Raw genomic sequence first — 15416 nt, forward strand, 5'->3', positions numbered from 1 at the left:
CTGAGAACCCCAGTAAATAGAAAAAGCAATTTTTAAATTATGATTTATTTATAAATAATTCTTTATTACCAAGAGCAAAGTGTACATATTCCTTGTTTGTTTGTACAAACCTGGCAATAAAGCTGATTCTGATTAATGGAAAAAACCTATCCAAACCTAACTGACTTTGTGTGAAAGAGTTACTGATCATGAACCAAAGCAATCTAAACCTTAACTATAACCCTTAACCTAATAACTAATAAATAATAGTTGTCACACCCTTGGTAGCAACAACTGTTGTCAAGCACTATGGAGTAATTTTCTTCTTTGCAAAATTGTTTTAATTCAGCCACATTGGAAAGTTTTTAATTAAAAAAGGTAAAAACTGTCTTTTATTTAACATAATTAACTATTTTAATTAATAATATTGTGCAAAATCAATACATTTTAAAATAAATCAAGTCTCAATTTCCTGTATAATGGAAAAATAGTATACATAAAATTATAAATAAAAAGGCTAGGAAACGCAAAAATATGAATATTTAAAAAGCAAAAGCTAATAAATATATTTAAACAAAATATACTTTTTATCTTAAATGTATTTATTCAGTCATTCTCACTCTTAAAAAGACAAAAAAAACAACAGAATTCCGTTAATGTTTTAATTTCCTGTTACCATCGTTACCATGGTGACGTTTCTAACACTGTTGCGGCGTCAAGGAGTTTGTTTAAAAATTATTATTTTCTGTTTGTAGAAATGGATTTACCGGCCACATATTACGGCCAGCTCGACAGAAAAAACCCTGTTGTTTCCAGTTTCAGACGAGAAACTGAATCATTTTTAACGCTAATGAAACAAGTTAGCTCGACGACGAGCCGTGACCCCAGCTCGCATGCTAAAGGGTAAGAAAGCGATAAACGTTAGCATGAAGACGTCACGCACCTGTTTTGCCCTCTTAGTTTATTCACAATAACTGGTTTCTCGTAGTTATTGGCTAACATTTAGCGTAATTCAGTGTTTCTTCAAAGCAGTTATACACTTTGTGGAATCACATGAGCCTCTTTTCTTGTCATATTTTAGTCCAATTATTTTGTCAGATGTATTATTTTAACATGGTTTTGGTTTTAGGATTAAAATGCTGATGGATATACGGAAGAAGTACAAACACCGACTGCCAGAGAAGTTCTACCAGGAGCACATGTTGCAGGTTGCAGATATTCTTTGTGGATTAAAGGTACTTCAATAAATAACAATTAGTCATACTGTAGTAATATCCTGCCGCTGTTTTTCGCCATAATTAATGTCATTATTGGTCCAGAATTATGTCAGACATCATAAACAGGCTGGTATAGAAATCACAAGCCACATTTAGTGTTGTGCATATTATGAGATCAACAACACACTGTCTCAAGCTGAAAAATCTGCCTCTGACATTTTAGGGCTCTGCTGTTCTTATTTCAATTTTGACCCCAGTTCCCTTTATTTCTAGCTGTACCAGCTGGCTCTGTGGCATGGCTACAGTCTATACCTGCTGCAGTTGAGCTCAGTGCAAATGACTGACGTGACAGATGTGGACCACTTCATGGCCTCCTTTTTCCCAGAAGGATTTGATTTGGAACAAGGCACCTTTGCACTGAAGGTACACTGCCAAATGTGAAAATGTTTGGTAAAAGTAGAAATGACAAGGTACAAAATTGGACTTTTGTTACATCCAAGCACACAAAATGTTAACACGTATGTATTTTTCTGTGCATCCAGACCCATGCAATGCTTGGTTGTGCCACTTGCATCTTTGAGGAAGAGAAAAAGTGCAGCAACTTCAGCCAGAAGGGACTCTGTAAACTGCTGAAAGTGCTGAACTTCATCAGGATCATGATGCAAGCATTTCAGCAGCATGAACATCTATCCTGGCAGATATATAATGGTAAATACAAATAAAAATAAATTTTTGATAGGTTACAAAAATATTCTTGTCTTGTAAAACAGATAACCTGTGCCTTGCACTGAAAATTAAAAAAGTATTTATGCCCTTTCGAATGTTTTACATTTCGTCAATTCACAACCACCAATGTAATGCATTTCATTAAGATTTTATGTGGTACACCAACAAGAAGCAGTGTTAAAGCATTAGTTAAATGATGCATTGTTTTAAAATCTTTGCTGAAACAGTGGAATAAACAGTGGAAAAAATATGGCATGTGAGTCAATACTTTGTTGACCTGCTGCAGTTACAGCTGCAAGTGTTTTGGGGATTGTCTCTACTAACTCTGGCCATGTACAAACTGTGTTTTTTCTTTGTAAAATATCTGAAGGTCAGTCTCATCGGATGAGAGGTGGCTGTGAAAATCAATCAGGATTTGCCATAGGTTGTCGAGTGGATTTAGGTCTGAGCTTCGACTGAGTCATTCTGCGTCATTTGATGTTCAAAGCTTGTGATACTGTTTTATAAACTAACCCTGCTTTAAACGTCTCCCCAGCTTTATCCCCGACCTGTCTTGTGTGTTCCTCGGTTTATCCACTAATGTTCTCTCACAAACCTCTGAGGCCTTCACAGGACAGCTGAATTTATACTTAGATTTAAGTTACACTCAGGTCAACTCTGTTAACTATTTAGACGACTTTTGGATGCCGTGTGTTGCGAAGGATTTTATTTAGGAGGATTAGTGTAAAGGGAAGTGAATACAAATGCACATCCCATTTGTTAAGTTTTCTTTTAATTTGTGAAATCGTTGGAAAATTATGTATCATTTAGGGCTGAAACAATGAATCATGATTGATGAAATAATTGCCAACTAATTTAGTAATTGAATAATTGTTAACTGGAGTATACAGACTCAGATATGCCATTTGCTGAAAGAACAACCCATTCAGAGCAGTAATTAGGCAAAGATTGTACAAGAAATATATACATTTTGCATTTAAGATGAAAAACCTTCTTTGTCTGTAAATATGCTCTATCCAGAACTCTTCAAATGTCATAGCTTTAGCTTCACCTGGTTCAAAGTGTAAACAATCTTCTATTAACCACGTTTTGCTATCCAATTGTTCATTGATTAATCAAAACAATTGTTGACAGATTAATCAATTGGCAAAATAATCAGTTGCAGCCCTAGTATCATTTACCTTCCACTTCACAATGATGCACCCCTTATTGTCAGCAAGCCTGCATCAATGTTTCCAGACTGAAGTCAGTCATCCAGCAAGTTATGATCTGTCTGACCTACAGATTGAAATCAGATCTATCCTATGATTTCTAGTGTTTTAGCAATAATTTCAAATCAAGTCTTACCTGACCATTCTGTGATATGACAATGCTGAAACAACCGTCAATGTGTTTCAAATTTATTTCCATGCTTTTTTTTCTTATCTCCTCTAGGTTCATTGTCCATCTACAACATCTGCCGTTACTTGATGACTATGAACTGCAGTTCGCAGGTACTGTTGCACAGCTAGAATCTATACTATTGCTTCATATCCATTATTATGATAAAACCTAGAATGTTGAACATTGTAATTGAAAGAGATCTGCCAAATAATTGAGTTGTTACCCATGTACTTCCACATGATGTAGAAAATAAGGTTCTCTCACCTAAAGAAAAATATGTACAACATGCATATAAATGTGTCCCTATTTATGACATCTAATAACACTATTTATGCTCCTATTCAGGCACTGGAGTACCTTCTGTGGGCGAGTATCAGCTTGGAGATCTCCATCCCTTTGATGACAGCCAGATATCTACCACTGATTGCCACACTCTACTGTTCAGTCTGCCAGTGTTACTATGACAACCAGAATGAAGTGCAAGCAGAGGTGAAAGGCGCCTGCATCCAGACGAACACAGTCACATAAAAATCTATTACAAATGACATTTATGGCTGTGTATTTGCTCTCCAATAATCCAATCGCAAATCATTTCTCATATTATTTTCAAAGAAAGTATTTGTAGAATTGATTGTGGGTTTGAAACAATCTGGAGATTTCTTTAGGGAAAATAATATCTATCGTTGAAAAGGACATACAAAAAGTTGTAGAGGTTCTAGAAATTACTCTTAAAAGATAACCAACCCCTTTACACCAATTTTGTATGGTTTTTACTGGTTTCAGGAATTTGCTAAAAGGGCCCTTGGAAAAATAAATGAGCAGGCTAAGCTGGAGCAACAGACTGATGTCACCAACAGAGAAACTCAGAAAGTTCACAGAGAAGCTTCTGTGAAGGTAGGAGACTTCTGTCTGAAAGTAGACTATGATCTACAGTGTAGTGAAGGAGTGTTTTGCCCTGTTCAGATTTCTTCTGTTTTGGCTTTTTTGTCACACTTAACCATCCCTCAGTCCTGGCTAAATGCTAGTACAGAGGGAGGGGCTAGAAAGAACTGCACGTGGGGTTGCTCTGACCCCCGCAGGACCAAAAACCTAGGGCAGTGGTCGGAAACCGGCGTGTGGGAAAACCATGAAACAGACAGGGGAAAACTCGACTAGCTCACACGGTCTGCGCGAGGGTTAAATGTTACAGATCACCAAACAAATATTACTATCAGATAAAAATAATCTGAGTAAATACAAAATGCAGTGTTTTACGTAGTTTGAGAGGAAATTTTGCCCACTTTTGGAGGGTTTCTGAGCATTAACTCCCTGTTTGATATCATGCCATATCATCTCCATCAGATTTAAGTCCAAACATTGACTAGGGAGCACTAAAATCTCTATTTCTTTAAGGCATTCAGATGTAGACTGTGAATAATTTTCTCGCTACATAAACCAAGTGAGCTTTATTCAAACTCATTGTGGGACATCTCCTTCAGGAGTTTTTGGTAGAGAGCAAAATTCAAGGTTCTATCAATTATCAGCTATCTATCAGCAATTCTCCCAAATCCTAAAGCAGCACAGCAGTCCCACACAACACACTACCACCACCATGTTTGACTACAGGGGTGATGTTCTTTTTCTGCATAAATGTATGTTACATATAACAGGAGACAGACTTCCATGTTTTCTCCATATGTGGCTATCAACTCTCACAATAGTTTGCTGATGTCCTAAATCCTTACAAATGGCTTTTAAACCATTTTCAGAGTCAGACTCACCCATGTTTTACATTCTCAAGATCAGAGATTGCGTTGCTTTTGAGATCTGTTAGCCTACTTCATGTTGTCAGACAGGTACTATTTAAGTGTTTATTTGAGTCTTTAGGTCTGGCTGTGATTAGGCCTGGGTGTGGCTAGGGAAATTGAACTCAGCTTTTTAAAAAACTTAACAGGGGAGGGGGTTAGTTTTTTCCCTTAATTCAACTGCAGTTGAATATATGCAAGTTATTGTTGTCTGATATTCTAATTAGTTTGATGATCTCAAACATACACAGTCATACTTAATAAATTATAATATTATTGAAAAGTTCATTTATTTGAGTAACTCAATTCACTAAATGAAAAACATTATATAGATTAATTACACACAGACTGATGTTTTCAAACTTATATTTCTATTAATTCTGATGGTTTTCACTTACAGCTTATAAAAACATGACTATTAAGATTAGAAAAATATAGGCTTGTTAAAAGTATGTTTACTTGCTCAAAGATTACTTTCAAAAGGTGCTTTTAACCTGACAAATGAGCCGCATTGTTACGTATTTATATATATATATATATATATATATATAGTCATCGGTCAGTCATTTTCTACCGCTTATTCCATAGTGGGTCGCGGGGGAGCTGGTGCCTATCTCCAGCAGTCTACGGGCGAGAGGCGGGGTACACCCTGGACAGATCGCCAGTCCATCGCAGGGCAACACACACACAACCATGTACACACTCATTCATACACCTACGGTCAATTTAGAGTGACCAATTAACCTAACAGGCATATATATATATATATATATATATATATATATATATATATATATATATATATATATATATATACATACAACAATGTATATATATATTTATTTCAAACAGCAATGTGGTTATTCTGATGACATTATGACATTATGCACAGAAAAGACAAAAGGATACAAGGAGCATTCATATAAAGTCGAGACACGTTTTATGCAGTTGAAATTAAAACTTTTTTCTTTTCTCTTCATATTTAGCTTGCTGTTCTGGTGTTCAAACGGGCAGTCTTTGACAGCAGAAGAAGACCTAAAGTCATGCTAAGAGGCAAAACCAAAAACACCCTCAAAGACATCCCCAATGTAATATCATGTACCTGTATCTCGTAATGTCGATCCACAATGTTAAATGTCACCTTTAAGTGAAATGTTGCTTAAGGACTACACTGCCTGCAAGGTCATATTTCTTACAAGTCTTCTTCTAATGCCCTTCTGTTTCCATAAAATGTTTTGCATTCTGTTGAGCTGATATGAGATATTCCTTCTTCTTTTTTTGGATTTAGTATGTTTTAGTCGCCAAGATCTGTGCAGGAATCGTTGTATAGTTTCTAAACTAGACAAAACACTGAAAGTGAAGTCTGGATCTCCCCCAGGCGCCATGGCCTCGTACCCCAACAGAGCAGATGCTGATTGGCCAGTTTGACTGCACTGCAGGACAATTTTTGGGCATTTTGGAGGCTCTTTGGGACAGCAGCACACGTCCACTGCAAATGAAGATGCCATATGATGCAGAGCTGCTAGAGGTGGTCCTTGAGCTCCTCTCTGCTGGCATGAGTATCTTATCTGGTTAGTGAAACTAATACATCAACCTACAACTTATAACAGCAGCATAATTAAATATATTTGTTAATTGTATACAATATAACTTAGTATTGTGAAGGCCTGACTGGAAAATGTCTTTGCATGTTAATGTTTGCTAAGGAGTCACAAGTACCAGGGACCAAAGGTCTGATGATCACCAATGCCTATCTCCGAACATATTGACATCAGCATCCACTCTAATGAATTTAGCAATTAAAGGTGAGTCAGAGTCAGTACGTACATCTCTTGTTCCTATGCAAGCATAGGATGATTATATGCATTAAGGTATACCAAGGTTTTTAAAATGCATGGATTTAAGAGGCTAAAATGTTCAGTTATTTTAATGAGACGCCGAACCTGCCTGAGTGGTCCGTCACGTACCCATGCCAAGCTGACAGAAGGAAGGCTCCTACACACCCTTGCATACAGGCAGGGTCTCTGTGCAGTCTGTAAAAGCTTGGAATTTCAATCTGGACTATTTAAGGCGATACTATTGCAGAGAATGTGGTAACAATCTCATACTGGCTCATGGCGGATCACACGAATGGTTTTTGTTTTGAATAATTTTCTGGATGAAGAAGGCAGAATTAAGAGGTGTAATATATTGTTTCACCAGGTGAGAACAAAGTGCCTTTCGTGTCTGCAGTTAGATTCATCAAACTGTTGTTTAAGTTCAAGCAGCCTGAAGCGTTCTCAGAACTCACCAAGGAGATGCTGCACTATTTGTCTGTAAGTGGCCTGCAGGATATCTGCTGTTTTCTTTATTGATATGAATATGTTGCAAAACATACAGATGTTATGTACAGTGCCTTGCGAAAGTACTCGGCCCCCTTAAACTTTTCAACCTCTTGCCACATTTCAGGCTTCAAACATAAAGATATAAAATTCTAATTTTTTGTGAAGAATCAACAATAAGTGGGACACAATTGTGAAGTGGAATGAAATTTATTGGATGTGTCAAACTTTTTTAACAAATAAAAAACTGAAAAGTGGGGCGTGCAATATTATTCCACCCTTTGCTGCAATCACAGCTGCAAGACGCTTGGGGTTTGTCTCTATCAGATTTGCACATCGAGAGACTGAAATTCTTGCCCATTCTTCCTTGCAAAACAGCTGGAGCTCAGTGAGGTTGGATGGAGAGCGTTCGTGAACAGCAGTCTTCAGCTCTTTCCACGGATTCTCAATTGGATTCAGGTCTGGACTTTGACTTGGCCATTCCAACACCTGGATACGTTTATTTGTGAACCATTCCATTGTAGATTTGGCTTTATGTTGTGGATCATTGTCTTGTTGGAAGATAAATCTCAGTCTCAGGTCTCTTGCAGACTCCAACAGGTTTTCTTCCAGAATGGTCCTGTATTTGGCCCCATCCATCTTCCCATCAATTTTGACCATCTTCCCTGTCCCTGCTGATGAAAAGCAGGCCCAAACCATGATGCTGCCACCACCATGTTTGACAGTGGGAATGGTGTGTTCAGGGTGATGAGCTGTGTTGCTTTTACGCCAAACATATCGATTTGCATTGTGGCCAAACAGTTCGATTTTGGTTTCATCTGACCAGAGCACCTTCTTACACGTGTTTGGTGTGTTTCCCAGGTGGCTTGTGGCAAACTTTAAACGAGAGTTTTTATAGATATCTTTGAGAAATGGTTTTCTTCTTGTCACTCTTCCATAAAGGCCAGATTTGTGCAGTGTATGACTGATTGTTGTCCTATGGACAGACTCTCCCACCTCAGCTGTAGATCTCTGCAGTTCATCCAGAGTGATCATGGGCCTCTTGGCTGCATCTCTGATCAGTCTTCTCCTTGTTCGAGATGAAAGTTTAGAGGGACGGCCGGGTCTTGGTAGATTTGCAGTGGTCAGATACTCCTTCCATTTCAATATTATTGCTTGCACAGTTCTCCTTGGGATGTTTAAAGCTTGGGAAATCTTTTTGTATCCAAATCCGGCTTTAAACTTCTCCACAACAGTATCTCGGACCTGCCTGGTGTGTTCCTTGGTCTTCATGATGCTCTCTGCGCTTTGAACAGAACCCTGAGACTATCACAGAGCAGGTGCATTTATATGGAGACTTGATTACACACAGGTGGATTCTATTTATCATCATCAGTCATTTGGGACAACATTGGATCATTCAGAGATCCTCACTGAACTTCTGGAGTGAGTTTGCTGCACTGAAAGTAAAGGGGCGAATAATATTGCACGCCCCACTTTTCAGTTTTTTATTTGTTAAAAACGTTTGACACATCCAATAAATTTCATTCCACTTCATGATTGTGTCCCACTTGTTGTTGATTCTTCACAAAAAATTAGATGTTTATATCTTTATGTTTGAAGCCTGAAATGTGGCAAGAGGTTGAAAAGTTCAAGGGGGCCGAGTACTATCGATAGGCACTGTATTAAGTTTTTCCTTGTGCCTTTTTGTGTTCTCTAGCTCCTTTTTTATAGAAGGTAGTAAAAAATAAAAATATTTTAGTGTCAAAAACTGATTTGAGAAAGGAATAACAAACTGCTGCCTTTTTTTTTTTTTAGCTTAAAGAAACAGAAAAAGGAGCTTCATTCAGATGATATTCTCTGTTTTTAAGTGAGTACATGTGAGAGTTTCTTCTGTGTCTCCATCAGGGTGTGGAAGGTCAGCCTTTCAGAAGGGCAGAACGTGAGCTCACCTTGCTCCACAGTTTCAACAAGCTGCTGTTTTCTCAGGGAGACCATCCCAAAGAGGACAAAAAAGATGGTAACAATGAAACTATTATGTATAATGTAGGCCATCAGCCCTTTAAACATTTATGTTGTTAAATACATTATCCTATTGTTGGTTATGTAATATGTTATTTTATTCAATTTCTTAAAATGTCTTAACAAGCCTTCAAGCTTCTTCTTGTTATTTTGAAAATATTGGTAAATAAAACATAAAAAGTAAACATAAAAAGTATTTTGTGAGTAGTATTTGACTGTAATGATGTCTATAGACATTACTCTGGAGTAGGCATGAGCTGGTTGGAGTTATCAGAGTATAAAACGTTTTTAAAAAGTTACCTTATTAAATCATTTTCACTTTATCAATCATAGTTTAAAGTTCTTTTCAGTGAAATACTACAGAAAGTGCTGGAGTGACAAGAGTTGTCTTTGCTGCTCCTTCCCCAACCATTGCTGAGCACTGCCGGTCAGCAGAGACGACTAAATAAATTTGGCGGTTTGGAATTGTTTAAGTTGTGAAAAACACAGATGGTGTGTTTAAGGGTTGGAAACTAAATGAACTCCAACCATCAATTAATTTATTTTTTGCTAATAGTTTTTAAACTACAGTTGACAGGTTAAGAGCAACATGTCTGTTGAGTTGCAGACTGCATGTTGGCAAACCGAGCTGGTAGCCCAACTAATGATATATATAAGTTGGGCTACCTGTTCAACTTATATATATCATACTCAACTTATATAAGCATTATACTAATGTGACATTATAAAGGATGGAATTGCAATGAAGGCTAATACTCTGTGCAGTGAGCACTTGAAAAATATTACTAAATATAGTCTGTTTTGTTCTATTTTTTTCTCTAGTTTATATATCAAAATCCTAATTCTATTAATACAAAATAGTGTCAGAAAAATAAAATAAATAAAATGTATTCCTGTTTTATATTATATACATTATATAACATTACCTGTAATGGGGGATATGTTTTATTTTTGCAGCAGTAGGAATATTTCTTGATTTTTCTTTGTTTTTGAAACCAGCTTTTAGATGATTAATGTATTTTTGTTATTAACTCTAGTGTTTATATCACGGTACCGTGAAACCATAGTGTTTGTACTCAAGGTTATGTTACAAAAAAAACAAAACAATTACCAAAACAAACTAAATAAAAAAGGTTATCATACTGTGAAATTCAAATCCTGGCACATGAAATGTTTTAATTTTACATCTATTATTGTATTAAAATGTGTTCGTTATTTGTAATTAATGTTTCCACAGACAAGCAAAGATTCTCTTCCATCATGAGCGATGAGCTTATTGGCTTAATCGACGCCCTGCGTGTGTCTGTTTGTGGCTCTGAACCTGTAAGTTTCCATGTTTTGTGTGTCCTTGAGTGTTTTTAGGCACCAGACTGAAGAAGATTTCAGAGGAGAAACTTTTAGATGTTTGAGATATCCTGTTTATGCGTGTTCTTTGCAGGAACTTCATCCAGATCCAGACCTTGTTTACGACACTTTGGTATTCCTGTGGAGAAAACTAAAGATGATCATGCAACGCCATTACCTGGAAGCCCCAGAATCGATGCATGACCAACAGAAGATGGACTGTTATGACACGGTATCTTTTGCACAAGGAAACCTTGCTAAAAATGCCAAGTTTGTATGTATAAAATAGTGACTGTTCAGTACTCTTCCATTATAGGAGCTCAGTAATGAATGAATTTGATGAATAATTCTGGCATTGAAAAAAGAGAAGACACATTATCCTACTTGCTTGTTTTTTATGTTTCTTGTGAACATGTTTCCAGTGGCTGTGGTGTCTATCTGTGCTGTGTGAGGTGGCCCTTGCTTGTGAGCTGGCCAGTGTTGACTGCATTATGACGGCAGAGATGATCTGCATGTTGGGTAGACGGCTCGAGAAAGCAGCTGACTGTATTAATCAAACGCAGGGGTCAGGTGGGAAATGCATCTGTGCCCTTCTACATGTAGAGCCACACAAACGGGTACAGGTCATGTCTGGCAAACTCTGGATGAGATACTTTTTTATTTCTTCATGGCAGCTTGTGGAAGATATGACGATGGGACGTTAAGCTCTTTTTCTCTTCTCAAGGTGTGTGACTGACTTTATTATACACAAACCTGAATAAATTTTTATAGGATTTTATGTGATAGACGAATGCAAAGTAGCTTAATATTGCGTACATGTGCAAGTCTAAAAAGTGACTTGACCATTTTAAGCACATCGATATGCTTCATCTTAACTGCCAAGTCTTTTGCAGCCTCCATCAACTCTAACCAGCTTCAATGTCCTCACAAAAACAAAACAAAAAAACATGATGTGTTCAGGGTGATAGGCAGTGTTAATTTCCTGACACACCTTATGTATTATATATAGGCCAAAATACTTAATTCTGATCTTATCGGACCAGAGCACCTTGTTTTACATGTTTGCTGTATTTATAGTGAGATCAAATTACACGCCAACTTAAAAAGGCAGCTGGTTGTGAACATTTTTTGAATACTGTGTCTCATTTCCCATCCAGTTAAATTCACTTGCCTCTTTGTGTTTGTCTGGCACAAACATTCCCAATAAAATATGTTGAATATCTGCTTTTATAGAAGTCAAACACAAAGCTGCTAAAGAAGGTGTGTGAAGTGACGAAGAAGGGTCTTGAAGCTTTGTCCAAGGGTGTCTCTGCACTGATTCCACGAGATCACTCAGCTATCACCGACACCGCCTGCATGCAGGTAAGCAGATCGTCATGCAAAGTTATGTAAAGCTGTTATTTCTTAATGCATTATTGATTATTTAATCGTGAAAAGGAAAGCTACTTTCATTCAATAAACAGAAATCTTCTTTTTCTGCTAGAAATGTATGTCTCTTCATCCCTTGAATGCATCTTCAACACCATCAGAAGAGCAAAATGGAACAGATGAAAACATTGTAAAGGTAGAAGAAGAAAAGGAAAGTGAGTCAGAAAATGAAGTCTGTCAGGAGACAGAGTCCAAACGTTTGTTTATGCTGGCCAAGGACTTCCATCTAGAGCTAGATATCATCTACCACAAGGCTTCTGTGAAGTTACTGCTGCTAAATGAAGGTTTGATTCACCTATATAATATACATATATTGTGCTGATTATCAAAGAAGCTAAATGCTGTGGTAAAACGTCCTTATACTTTAAATGTTATTGATAAGGCGCCAATTCAAAAACAATTGGAACCTCAGTAACAATGTTTCTGCTTGTAAAGGTTTATCCTGAGGCTTCGTTTGTCTTTTGTAGTTACAGAGTCTGATCTGCTTGATCGGATCAAGAGGAACAAGGTGTCCAAAGCTCATTTAATGATCCAGAAAGCATCAGTGGAGCACAGCAGAGGGGGGGCAAATGAAAGCAGCAAGATCAAAAATCTGCTAGAGGTTAAACATATATAATCTCACACATGCTTATAATAAAAATGAAAAGCACTTTCCATCTAAACTTTAAATCTGTCGTGTGGAAAAAAAAATATCTCTGTCCCTTTTAGTCTACAATTGCACAAGTTGTACATTTACCAAAATTGGTGTGGACCCAAATGCAGACAGACATGTAGGAGCAGTTTGGTGATTTGAGGATTTAATGAAACAAAACCTTACATGGCAAGTATGGGCTGGAAAAAACATGGAGCAACGGCAAGAAATCAGGCATGAACATGAGCAGACAAGGCATGAACAAAAACAGTTGTGGATCAGGTGACTAAACAGTATAATCCAAGGGAGGCAGAGACTGGAGAGAGCATAAATAGTGCAGCGTGCAGATGAGACAGGGAGACTGATCCAAATTAGGCTAATTAGAATGGGAAGCAGTGGCATGAAAACACAGCATGAACATAAACATAATCTTACAGGAATAACTCAAAATGTATAAAGAACAAAGCAAGGAAAAAATCAAAATATGTGCACACAGGATCAAAATCCAAACAACTAAGAATCGTGACACAGACATGTTTTCCAGCCTTTATTTCTGTTCATTATGCTGATTTTATGCTTACAGCCTAATGAACACAAGGCATTTAACATTAGAATATTACATTAGACCAATAAAAAACATTTTTAATGCAGAAACTATACGCTTAAGGAAAAGTATGTTTAATACCTGCTTAAAGGTTGTTGTTTTCAAAATGTACTTTTAATCTGACAAACGACTTTCATATTCTAATTTATTGAATATTAAAATATTTTTACAAAGATAAAAGTGCCACACTGAACAGATCTCCTAACAATTCCTGAAAAATTATATAACTGAAGCTTTTTTTTAGAATTTATACTTTGCTTTTTCAAGCTGATGACAGTGTCAATCAGCTTTTAAACTGGAATCCACAGGTTCCTGTTTCCCTGTAGTGTAAATATGATGTGACACAGATGCCCTTTTTTTTTTTTTACAAAATTCATACAAAAGATGAACATGTGGTATGTAGTATGGTGGAGGATCTGTGATGCAGACTGCTGTCCGAAAGGTAAAAGTTGATAGTACAAAGTACTGACATGAGGAGTGCCAATAAGTGTGACACCAGTGACTTTGTAATAAAAAGTGGGATATTTCAAGAGTGGGATTATGCTATTGCAAGAAAAGATCTAATAATTTCAAGCTTTTTACATATCTGACATTGTCTGTTCGTATATTCTCTGCAGGAGGCCTCCATCTTGATAGAAAAAGCCAAGTTGGAGGAGAGAAAAATATATATGGCCACTGTTAAAAATCTAGCCCAAAAGAAGAACAAAGCAGGACCTGGGGAGAACTCTCCACCTCCCCCAATTCTAATCTCACGAACTGACCACTCCTTTACTTTTGCTCCTGCTGCGTATGACTTGGAAAAACAGGTGGAATTTGCTTAAAATTAGCCAATTTTCCACACAACCTACGTTTTTTCTGTTCCTTAGAATTTGCTTTTCTTTAGGTGAGCTGGTACCAGCTTTGTGGGCGAGCCGTCCAGGGTGTTAACTGGAAAGTCCGCCTTAGTGATTGCAGTATACCAGGAACTGGGAATATGGTACCATTTAGTTTCTTTTTTTTTCCCAGAAGAGTTTTGAAAGGCATGTGTTTATAATCATCAAAATTTTCATCTATCTAATTCATGCAACACTTTACCTTTTAGGTGCCAGTGGTTTCTGGTGAGTGCTTGCTCATGGTAGAGGGTCTGCAGTCCAACCAGAAGTATGTGTTTGCTGTAGCGGCCTATGACAGCCAGGGGAAGCTACTGGGCAACGCTATAGGGGACACAACCTTACCAGTGCTGGCATGCATGCCCGCCCCACTGCTTTCCACATGGGCTCACTTGGCTCAGGTAAAATTCACACACAGACATTTACCAAGTAGGCAATGAAAGGAAAGACAGGAATATACATGTGCATGTAGCTTTGTTGCCTTCTCTCCCAGGTGGCATTTCAAACAGAGCAGTACGCTATAGCTAAAAGAGCCTGCAATAAACTGTGGAGTCATTACACAGATCCCCAACGTTTGTCCAACAGCAAGCACAACAGATTTGCTTCCACTGGGTCAGGATTGAAACATACACGGTTCACTTTTTTGAAATTGGTTTTGCCTATTTTAACATTCTAATCAGCTTGTCCAAATTCCTCATATTTAAGGCTGCACAAGGAGACCCTACAACACTGTTCTCCTCACCTCTGCCAGATGTTCCTGACCTCCATCTTCACTGAGACAGAGATTAACATTCAACAGGCTTCTCTCCATTGGGATTCATTCAGTGACAGTGGACCATTTATCTGGGAACAGGTATAAATGTCCAGTACCACAACGATTTTCGACTGTTGATAGATGTTCTTGTTGGTCAGCTGTTGTTTTCACATTGGAACTTTAGCACGGACGCTATTTTTACCCAGCCTCTTTCTTAAAGCTGAATCATAAACGTTGACCTTAACTGAGGCAGGTGAGCTGTTCTGGGTTCTTTTGTTACCTCCTTGAGCCGTTGCTACGAGGGTTCACCACTGTTCCATGTCTCATCCAGGTTTTCAGCATGTGAAAAGCTTGCTGATACACTGTAGAAAATAT

The 15416-nt window shown here is 37.5% G+C and overlaps 1 protein-coding gene across 5 annotated transcripts in view; it reads left to right on the forward strand.

Annotated features, from left to right (window-relative positions):
• Positions 1–676: 676 nt before the first annotated feature.
• Positions 677–15416, forward strand: part of LOC124876980 (cilia- and flagella-associated protein 54-like) — a 32605-nt gene continuing 17865 nt past the window's right edge. For 3 of the 5 annotated variants that reach the window (XM_047380065.1, XM_047380066.1, XM_047380068.1), the window contains exons 1-24: positions 677–882; positions 1109–1214; positions 1470–1619; positions 1739–1904; positions 3357–3415; positions 3651–3794; positions 4089–4199; positions 6076–6177; positions 6468–6660; positions 6796–6894; positions 7292–7404; positions 9298–9409; positions 10649–10734; positions 10850–10987; positions 11178–11325; positions 11430–11479; positions 11989–12117; positions 12239–12467; positions 12651–12784; positions 14036–14224; positions 14302–14394; positions 14500–14688; positions 14760–14899; positions 14993–15140. In XM_047380065.1, coding sequence (XP_047236021.1) covers positions 737–882; positions 1109–1214; positions 1470–1619; positions 1739–1904; positions 3357–3415; positions 3651–3794; positions 4089–4199; positions 6076–6177; positions 6468–6660; positions 6796–6894; positions 7292–7404; positions 9298–9409; positions 10649–10734; positions 10850–10987; positions 11178–11325; positions 11430–11479; positions 11989–12117; positions 12239–12467; positions 12651–12784; positions 14036–14224; positions 14302–14394; positions 14500–14688; positions 14760–14899; positions 14993–15140 — 3174 coding nt within the window. In that variant the 5' untranslated portion in view covers positions 677–736. The remainder of the gene's footprint in view (positions 883–1108; positions 1215–1469; positions 1620–1738; positions 1905–3356; positions 3416–3650; positions 3795–4088; positions 4200–6075; positions 6178–6467; positions 6661–6795; positions 6895–7291; positions 7405–9297; positions 9410–10648; positions 10735–10849; positions 10988–11177; positions 11326–11429; positions 11480–11988; positions 12118–12238; positions 12468–12650; positions 12785–14035; positions 14225–14301; positions 14395–14499; positions 14689–14759; positions 14900–14992; positions 15141–15416) is intronic. The other 2 variants (XM_047380067.1, XM_047380069.1) reach the window with 1 other exon arrangement.

The sequence above is a fragment of the Girardinichthys multiradiatus genome, chromosome 11 (genome assembly GCF_021462225.1).
Source record: "Girardinichthys multiradiatus isolate DD_20200921_A chromosome 11, DD_fGirMul_XY1, whole genome shotgun sequence".
NCBI classification, from domain to species: domain Eukaryota; kingdom Metazoa; phylum Chordata; class Actinopteri; order Cyprinodontiformes; family Goodeidae; genus Girardinichthys; species Girardinichthys multiradiatus.